Source organism: Mus caroli, chromosome 5 (genome assembly GCF_900094665.2).
Source record: "Mus caroli chromosome 5, CAROLI_EIJ_v1.1, whole genome shotgun sequence".
Classification (NCBI taxonomy): Eukaryota; Metazoa; Chordata; class Mammalia; order Rodentia; family Muridae; genus Mus; species Mus caroli.
In genome coordinates this window covers 135707542-135717142 of record NC_034574.1, presented here as the reverse complement: position 1 = coordinate 135717142, position 9601 = coordinate 135707542, and the positions used below count along the sequence as shown (strand labels likewise).

Genomic DNA, 9601 nt, shown 5'->3' with positions numbered 1-9601 from the left:
TCTCTCTCTCTCTCCCTCTCTCTCTCTCTCTCTCTCTCTCTTTCTCTCTCATCTACCTACTACCTATCTATCATCTATTTATCTACCATCTATTTATCCCTCATCTTTCTATCATATATATACCTACCATTTGTCTATCTATCTATCTATCTATCTATCTATCTATCTATCTATCTACCTACCTACCATCCCTCTTCAGTGCCAGAGGTTGAACCCAGGCCTCTCACTTGCTAGGCAAGCCCTCTAACACTGAGCCATGCCCCCAACCTATTGGACCTCATTTTAACCTATTCACCTTTCTTTCTTTCTTTCTTTCTTTCTTTCTTTCTTTCTTTCTTTCTTTTTTTTTTTGGGGGGGGGGGGTCGAGACAGGGTTTCTCTGTATAGCTGTATAGCCCTTGCTGTCCTGGAACTCACTTTGTAGACCAGGCTGGCCTCGAATTCAGAAATCTGCCTGCCTCTGTCTCCCAAGTGCTGGGATTAAAGGCTCGTGCCACCACGCCCGGCCCTCACCTCTTTCTTTATTGCAGGCCTGCACCACCAGGCCTGGCTTCTCTTCACCTCTTTAAAGGTCCTGCCCATAGGCTGAACAGTAGTGTCGCAGGCCTTTATTCTCAGTTTCCGGAGGCAGAGGCAGGCCAGTCTCTGAGTTTGAGGACAGCTTGGTCTACACAGTGAGTTCCAGGAGAAAGGCTACAGAGAAAACCCTGTCTCAGGAAAAAGATAAATAAAAAAGGTTCTGTCTACAAATATAACACACAGAGGTCATTGGGGTTAAGGCTTTTTTATCGAAGCTGTCCGTGAGTGACAACCTACCTTTATGGAGAGGACATTTGGGTAGGTGGGGTGGCTCAATGGGTATGGGTGGTTGCCACCCAGCCTGAGAACTTGAGTTCCAACCCCATGATTCCTGTGGTGGAAAGATAGAACTAACTCCCGCAAGTTGATTTGACCTCCACAGTCTCCTGTAGTACAAACGTCACACCCACAACCACACTTTTAAAAAAAGGTTTACTTATTTCATACACACCACACACACACACACACACACACACACACACACACACACGCTGTAGCTGTCTTCAGACACACCAGAAGAGGGCATCACATCCCATTGCAGATGGTTGTGAGCCACCATGTAGCTGCTGGGAATTGAACTCAGGACCTTTGGGAGAGCAGCCAGTGCTCTTAACCTCTGAGCCATTTCTTCAACCTAGATATATAATGAAATTATATGCAATATGCATTACATATCTAGGTTGAAGAAATGGCTCACAGAACTCAGAAATCCGCCTGCCCCTCTGAAAGAGCAGTCGGTACTCTTAACCACTGAGCCATCTCTCCAATCCCAACACCCACATTTTTTAAAAGACTAAATTAGGAAGTCTAGGGATGTTGCTGAGTTGGAATGGCGCTTGCCTGCCATGAATGAAATGATCTAGACTGGACCTTCAACACTACATAAACTGCTGGGCAGTGGGGCGCATACCTTTAAACCCAGCACTTGGGAGGCAGAGGCAGGCAGATCTCTAAGTTCAAAGCCAGTCTATAGAGCGAATTCTAGGATAGCAGGGCTACATAGAAAAACCCTGTCTCAAGACTCACAAAACAACAACAACAACAACAACAGGAAAAAAACAAATAAACAAAAAGTTCTGAAATAACATAAGAAAGTGTTGAAACCAGATGTGGTGCCTAACCTTAGCACTCAGGAGGCTGAGGCAGGAGAATTGCCACAAATTAAAGGCCAGACTGGAGTACCTATTTATTTAGATAAGTACACTGTAGCTGTCTTCAGACACACCAGAAGAGGGCATCGAACCCCTTTTATAGATGGTTGTGAGCCACCATGTGGTTGCTGGGAATTGAACTCAGGACTTCTGGAAGAAGAGTCAGTGCTCTTAACTGCTGAGCCATCTCTCCAATCTTGGAGTACCTATTAAAGGTATGACTCTAATTAATTAATTAATTAATTAATTAATTAATTAATTAATTAAAAAGAGGTCTGGTATACTGGCATGTGCCTTTAATCTCAATACTCAGGAGGCAGAGACAGGCAGATCTCTGAGTTCAAGACTAACTCTAAGGAGTTCCAAGCTAGGCAGGACTACCTAGTGAGATCCTACCAAACAGAATGAGATGGGCATGCTGAGGGCATGGCCCAGTGGAAAAAGCTGTTACCAAATAAATACAAGGACCAGAGTCCATATCTCTAGTGCCCATGACTGCGGGGATAGCAGACAGCTTGGAATTCTGCACTTCCAAGACAGTGATGGGGGTCCTACAGTAAGCCAGCTAGCTATGTCAGGGCACTGTCAGGTTCCAGGTTCAGGGATGGACCCTGCGAAAGTAAATAAGTGGGGTGTGGTGGAGGAAGACATCCAACATCTGACTTACACATGCTGGAGCATCCACAGGCATCCACACACATAGACACTCCACATCCCACACAAACAGGCACAAAACAAACAAAAAGCAAAACAGAAAACCAATAGCATCTCAAAGATAAATATAAAAGGGTGAGCCAAGGATTCATGTTCGTGGTAGACCACTTGTCTAGCAGGTGGGAGCCCCTGGGTTTGATCCCCCCATGTAACACCCGAAAAAAGTGGGGATAGGATTTCTGTGGACTCATGACATCGTTGAATCCCCTTGGATTCTATTTTTATGTACTTGTTTTTATTTTATGTGCTTTTCTGTTTTGCCTGCATGTGTGTGTGTGTGTGTGTGTGTTAGAGAGAGAGAGAGAGAGAGAGAGAGCACCCCATGTGTACTGTGCTCTCAGAAGCCAGATCCTCTGGAACTCGAGCTAGAGATAATGTTTAGCCACTATGTGGGTGCTGGGACTCAATCCTGGTTTCTCTGCAAGAACAGCAAATATTCTTAGCCACTGAGTTGTCTCTCCCACCCTTTTTCCCGTTTATTTGTGATCTTAATTTCTGTTGGTAGAAGGAGGAGGCTAAGACAAGATCTGGCTATGTAGCTATCTATGGCTGGCTTGAAACTCACTCTGTAGACCAGGCTGGCTTCAAACTCACAGAGATCTACTTGCCTCTGCCTCCCGAGTACTGGGATTAAAGGTGTGCACCACCACGCCTGATTTATTCTAAATTTTGAACTACATTACTTATTTTTGTGTGCATGCGTGTGTGTGTGTGTGTGTGTGTGTATGTGTGCCACAGCACACATGTGGGGATCCGAGGACATCAGTCCATTCTTTCCTTCCACCATGTGGGTCCCAGGGATGGGACCAAGGCAGTCAGCAGCTTACAGTGGGTAACACTGACTCATCTTACAGATCTTTAATTGCTTCCAGTGAGAACAGAAAGGTTGTCACGATTACTGAGGCCTGGGGTGTGGCTCTCACTGGGGACTCTAGAAGGCAGCATTTTCCAATCATCCCCTCCCCACCGGATCAGGCCTGGGTCCTAGGGAAAGAAGAGGAAAGGAGAGGAACTCTGACCAGCCTCTCCCACCGGTGATGACTCCGGTTTCATGGTAAACCTAAATCACACCCCTCCTCCACCCTGATTCTCCCCTCCCCCAGTCCCTTTCCCGACCCCATCTGTTCCCTCTGCTGATAGCACCCTGAGGGACAGAGAATCCCTTCCTATCTCCCCATCAAGACAAGATCTCAAACCAGAAAGTCCAGCAGGGGACAAGAAGTTCCTAGCCTACTTTGGCTGCCTCCCCAAAGGCTCGTTTACTGTAAATAGTAAACACACACGCACAGGCACACTCAAGTTTTCTTGTTGTGTTGTTGTTGTTGTTTGAGACAGGGTTGCTCTGTATAGCCCTGGCTGCCTGGCTGTCCTGGAACTCACTCTGTAGAGGCTGGCCTCGAACTCAGAAATCTGCTCGCCTCTGCCTCGGGAGGCTGGCACTGAACCCAAGCAAACCTTCCTCTCTAGGCATCTTCCAGTCTTGGCTTCTTCTTGAGGGTTGCGATTAGAGATGTGAGCCACCCTGAAGAGTTGGAAACAGAGTCTCCTAAGGTGCTGGATATGTAGACTGGCCTCAAACTGAAGGAGATCCTCTGCTCCTGTCTCCCAAGTACTGGGATTAGAGTCAGACACTACCACGTGGATCAGGGTTTTACATGCATATGTGTATGTGTGCAGACAGATGCATATGCAAGCGTGTCTGTGGTCACCAGGGGTCATCCTCCGATGCCAGGCCTTAGGAGCTATCCATCTTGGTTTCTGAGCTTGCCGATCAGGGCAGCCAGTGAGCCCCATCCTGTTGGTAACTCCACAGCTCTGGGGATCGAGCCAAACACTTCACCAGCTGGGCCGTTTCCTCCGCTCCTTGCATTCAACATTTTAACCAAGTCAGGACAGCTCTTCTCTGTCCAGTAGGAGAGGCCACTCAGCTCTGGAGAAGATGGGGGCCCTGTGGGGACTAAGATCACCCCCATAGAGCCCCACAGGAGGAGTCAGAAGCAGATTGTGGACAGGGTGCTCAGTGTAGACTTGGTTGGGAAATTTCAAGGCTAGAGTCAACAGCTCCCTGCCAGAGAGATCCATGCCTCCTGAACTCTGACAGACCTGGAGGGACCCATGAGGGACACAAAAGCTTCTCTATGGTTTTTACCTACAGTGGGCTCAGTAGGGTTAATGGCTCAGTGGGCACAGGGCTGGCCCTGACCCAACACATGAAGCTACAGGGTGAGAAGCCAGCACTAAACCAAACCCATCCCAGTGGCACATGCCTGCAATCCCAGCACTCAGGAGGTGGAGGTGAGGCAGAAATGTAAGATGTCATCCTTGACCACCAGGCAAGCCGAAGCCCAGCCAGAAGATGGCTCAGGACTAAGTGCCGCCTCGCAGAGAACCAGCATGCACGTAGCGGCTAACAACTATACAACCCCAGTTCCCGGACCCAACGCCTTCTTCTGACCTCCATAGGCAGTGGGCACACAGGCAGTGCACACATATGCAGGCAAAACACTCATGCACACAAAATAAAAATAAATTAAATTAAATATAGATTAATAAAATAAATACAACAATTAATTTAATCATAAAATGATAAATAATTTTTTTTCTCTTTTTGTAGAGAGAAAATGAACACAGTAGCCTGTGCTGTCAGCTTCTTTGAGACTTTGCCTCAATTTCCCATCAGTGCAACAGGAGTGGAATTCATAGGTTCACACACAAAAACCAGATTTACAAAGCTGGGTTATGGTGGTGCATGCCTTTATTCCCTGTCTGGAAAAACCAAACCAAGTCAAAAACCAACCCAACCAACCAAACAAACAAACAACCAAATAAACAAAAAAGCCATATTCATAGGGATCCCTCTCATTCCTGCTCAGTTGGAAGAAACAAAGGGGCGGGCAGGATACTCAGCTACAGATGCCCGTGGGTGCTGCTCACCCACCTGTGTCAATGAGTGTGTGTGCAGGACTCTGAGATACTTAGGGGTGTGTACTAGCTCATGGGTGCCCTCCTTGCCCCAAGGTATCTGATGCCTCCACAGTTGCCTGGGCCCCCCCACGACATGGTCTCATTAGCCAGGCCTTTCTTTGACAGCTTTCCCTGCGGAGGGCCAGCGTCCCCTAACCAGGTAGGTGGCTCTTCTGTTCCCTTTTCTGGATTAGGTCTTTTCTTCCCATCACCCTACATCCGTCCTCCCTTGGACTCCCACCAGACTTTATGCCTCCCATGTAAGACCTGTGCCTCTTCCCTCCGATCCTGGGCTGCCTCCAACAGACTCTCAGCCTCCTCTGTCGGACCCTCCCCTCCAGTGCTGCAGGAAGTCACGTCTGGGACTTCCCCAGTCATCACCTAGCCAGGCTGCGCTTGGTGGTTGTAATGGACAGGGTGTCTTTTCTCCCCAGCGCGGCCCCACCAGAGCCTGAGAATTCGACTGGGAAGGATTCATCTGTCTCTCCATGTCATTGACACTTTACTGGCTTGGGCCCAGAGCTTCCACCCTGTGGGAAGTCACTGGACCCTTTGTGGCCATCTGCCCCTGTCAATCTCCCCACAAGCCTTCCCTCTGGGACCGCCAATCACACCGCGGGGCTCTTCATTTCGTCATCAGCAGCCAATCAATGCGGCTTTGTAACCGCCTCCACAGTGCCTAGCGAGGCTGAGCCTACCCCACTGGCACTCTCCTGAGCCAGCAAACAAGGTTGTCTTTTCCCTCCGCCTCAGTGCCTCCCTCTGTAAAATGGGTCTCTGGGATACCCCAGAGGTCTCAGCTAAGTACCTACCTGTCAAGGAAGGAACGTATAGGCGATGCCACTACCCTATAGGCTCCAAGCTGCGGACCTCTAACACACTCCCAGGACCTCAGCTTGCCTGTTAAGGGTGAAGGTAGCTAATGGTCTCTTCTAATGATTTATGTATTTTTATGTGAACTGATTGGTGCTTTTCCTGTAAGTGTGCCTGTGTAAGGGTGTTGGATCCCCTGGAACTGTAGTTACAATTGTAAGCTGTCGTGTGGATGCTGGGAATTGAACTTGGGTCCTCTAGAAAAGCGGTTGTGATTGCTGGTTTGAATAAGCTTGGCTCAAGGAGTGGCACTACTAGGAGGTGTGGCCTTGACGGAGGGGGTGTGGCCTTGTTGGAGAAAGTCTGTCACTGTGCGGGTGGGCTTTGAGACCCTGCCTGAGGACAGTATGCTCCGGGTTTCGGAGGGATGAAGACTTGAGCCCCTCCTGCACCATGCCTGTTTAGAAGCTTTGCTTCCTGCCTTGATGAACCTGTACGCCAGCCCCAGGCGAATGTCCTTCAGAAGAGCTGCCTTGGTCATGGGGTCTGTTCACAGCAATGGAAACCCTAAGGCAGCAGCCGACGCTCTTTATCAGCCGAGCCATCCATCTCTCCTGCCCCAGCCTGTCTGAGCGAGGCTACCCGTGAACCACACTCCACAGCCCTTCAAACATCTAAGCTGGGCATGGTGGTGGCGCACGCCTTTAATCCCAGCACTCGGGAGGCAAAGGCAGGTGGATTTCTGAGCTCGAGGCCAGCCTGGTCTACAGAGTGAGTTTCAGGACAGCCAGGGCTATACAGAGAAACCCTGTCTCGAAAAAAACAAAAACAAAAACCAACCAACCAACAAACAAACAATCTAGCAAGGTGTCCAGGATGCCCTTGAACTTACTCTTCAACCTGGGCAGTCTTAAATCTGTGATCCTCCTGCCTCAGCTCCCCGAATAACTGGGATGACAGGCCTGGCTTGTTTTTATTTCTGGGTGTGGGGGCCGCAGGCCTATGTGGGGTATCTTCCAAAACCCATCTCCACCTTACGACTCACTCAACCCGAGCTCACAGATTGGGCAAGGGTGGGCCGCCAGCAGGCTCCCAAGGATCCTCTTGTCTCTGCGCTTGCCAGAGGCCCTGGGGTGGGTGTACACCGTTGTGCCCAACTTTTCACACGGGTGCTGGGTCTGATCAAGCTTGACAGCACACAACTTTACCTGCTGAACCCTCTAGCCTGCCCAGCTTGCAAGACTCAGGAACCTCGTGTCAGCCATTTCTCAGTCTAGAGTTACTAAGGCATATGCTGAAGCCGCTAGGGTCCGAGACCGGAACAAGAGTCTGCGGGCTGCCAATCAATCAGCGCTGCCTCCCTCCCAGCCCGCCCTCTGCCCACTCCCGCATCCACTTCCGCTGAGACACACACGGGCCGCAGACTTGATTTTACTTTATTTTCCAGTTCAAAGCTTACTATCATGGGTCTTCAGAGTTATACAAATGACAGTTACAAAAAAATAAAGGAGCGAGACACCCAGAGTGAGATGCGTGGTGTTGAGGAGTCGGTGGAAGGGGGTGATTGGGAAAGGGCCCCCTGAGGTTTACTCCAGGGCTCCCAGGGAGGGGCACATCTGGCTTTCTCCCGCCCAGGAGCCCCGAGGTGTCTGGGAAGACGTGGAGCACCAATCACAGAGCCAGAGCTGGGATGGACAGGCAGAAGGGAGGGAGAGAACCCGCTGGGGAGGCAGGGACAGGAGCCAAGCATCTCCCCCCAAGACCACTCACGGCTACAACCAACAGGGCAGGCTTGCCTAGGGCCTTTCAACAGTAACATTTCCTTAAAGAAAAAAAAAATACTGATTTGGTCATTTTTCTGCTTCCAGTCAGGCCAGGGGGAAAAGGAATGAGGTGGGAGAGAGCCCCGCCCCTTCCAGAATGTGCAGGAGCGACACGGAGTGCCACCTAGCTAGCTTTGAGTCAAAGAGCCAGGCCCAAACACTGCAGGATGGGACAGACTGCCTTCCAGCCAAGATCCAGAAAAACACTTGTGGGCAAGGTTGGCCATGCCCGGCTTCAGTCCCGCCAAAAGGCTTGCCTCCAGAGGCTGGGGCCAGAGCAAGGGTGGGGTGGGGTGGGGGCGGGAGCGGGGGCGGGGTCTTCCAGTTACAAGCTCAGGGTAAGTCCCTAGGCCCTGTAGCTTCTCCTAGGCCACTTCCTGGGGGGAAATAAGGCTCAGAGTTGACTGAGGTCAGAAGAAAGGTGCCAGAGTTCCCCATGGAAAGAAGGGGACAGAGGGAACCAGAGTCCCTCCTGGGGACAGTCTGCAGACACCGACCCATGGGGAGCAGTGAGTTAGGGAGAAGGGGTCCACAGAGGGCGACAGCAAGGGCACCGTTTTCTCTCAGGTTTCCAGTTTGAAAGGCAAGGGGCTTGCCACCTGCTGCAGGGCCACCCGATGAGTAAGGATAAGAGGAGGGGCTGACGAGAGCGGCCTGCAGAGGGCAGGTGGCCCTAGTACTCCCAGAGTGAGGCGGGGTCGATAGTCTCCGCGCAGGCCTTCAGGACCCCGGCGTGGTCCCCCTTCAGGTAGCGGCCGCCCACCTTGAGAGCCACCTTATTGTAGTCACAGAACTCAAGGAAGAAATCCACAGGGGTGTCGCTGCTGCTGGTGACCGAGGAATCACTACCCACCGTCCAGTACTTGCCTGTGGAGTCTGAGAAGGGAGACTACACGTTAACCCCACCTTGTCAGTCCCCAAAAGGATTAACACTCCCTCTCACTGTCAGCTTCCAGAACTGAGTGGGCTCAGCTGGATGTAAGGTACAGTCCCATAATTCAAATACTCAAAAAACTGAGGCAGGAGGATTACCTAGTTGATTCAAGGCCATCCTGGGAAATTTACTAACATGCCATCTCAAACTACAAAATATAAGAGGGCTGGGCTAGGCTAGGGTGGGGCATGGTGGCACATGCCTTTAAATCCAACATTTGGGAGGCAGAGACAGATAGGTACATCTCTGGTCTACAAAGCAAGTTCTAGGACAGCTAGGGCCACAATAAAACAAACAAACAAGTAAACAAACAAAAAGGACATATATCAGCAGCAGAGCCCCCGCCTAGAATCCCCCAGTGAGGGGCTGGGGGCGTGGCTCAGAGGTAGAGCCCCTGCCTAGAATCCCCCAGTGAGGGGCTGGGGCGTGGCTCAATGGTAGAGCCCCTGCCTAGAATCCCCCAGTGAGGGGCTGGGGGCGTGGCTCAGTGGTAGAGCACCTGCCTAGAATCCCCCAGTGAGGGGCTGGGGGCGTGGCTCAGTGGTAGAGCCCCTGCCTAGAATCCCCCAGTGAGGGGCTGGGGGCATGGCTCAGTGGTAGAGCCCCTGCCTAGAATCCCCCAG

The 9601-nt window shown here is 50.9% G+C and overlaps 1 protein-coding gene across 1 annotated transcript in view; it reads right to left on the bottom strand.

The window, feature by feature from the left end:
- Window positions 1–7641: 7641 nt before the first annotated feature.
- Fscn1 (fascin actin-bundling protein 1) overlaps window positions 7642–9601 on the bottom strand; it is a 13924-nt gene continuing 11964 nt past the window's right edge. The window contains exon 5 of the mRNA XM_021162909.2: window positions 7642–8920. Coding sequence (XP_021018568.1) covers window positions 8718–8920 — 203 coding nt within the window. The 3' untranslated portion in view covers window positions 7642–8717. The remainder of the gene's footprint in view (window positions 8921–9601) is intronic.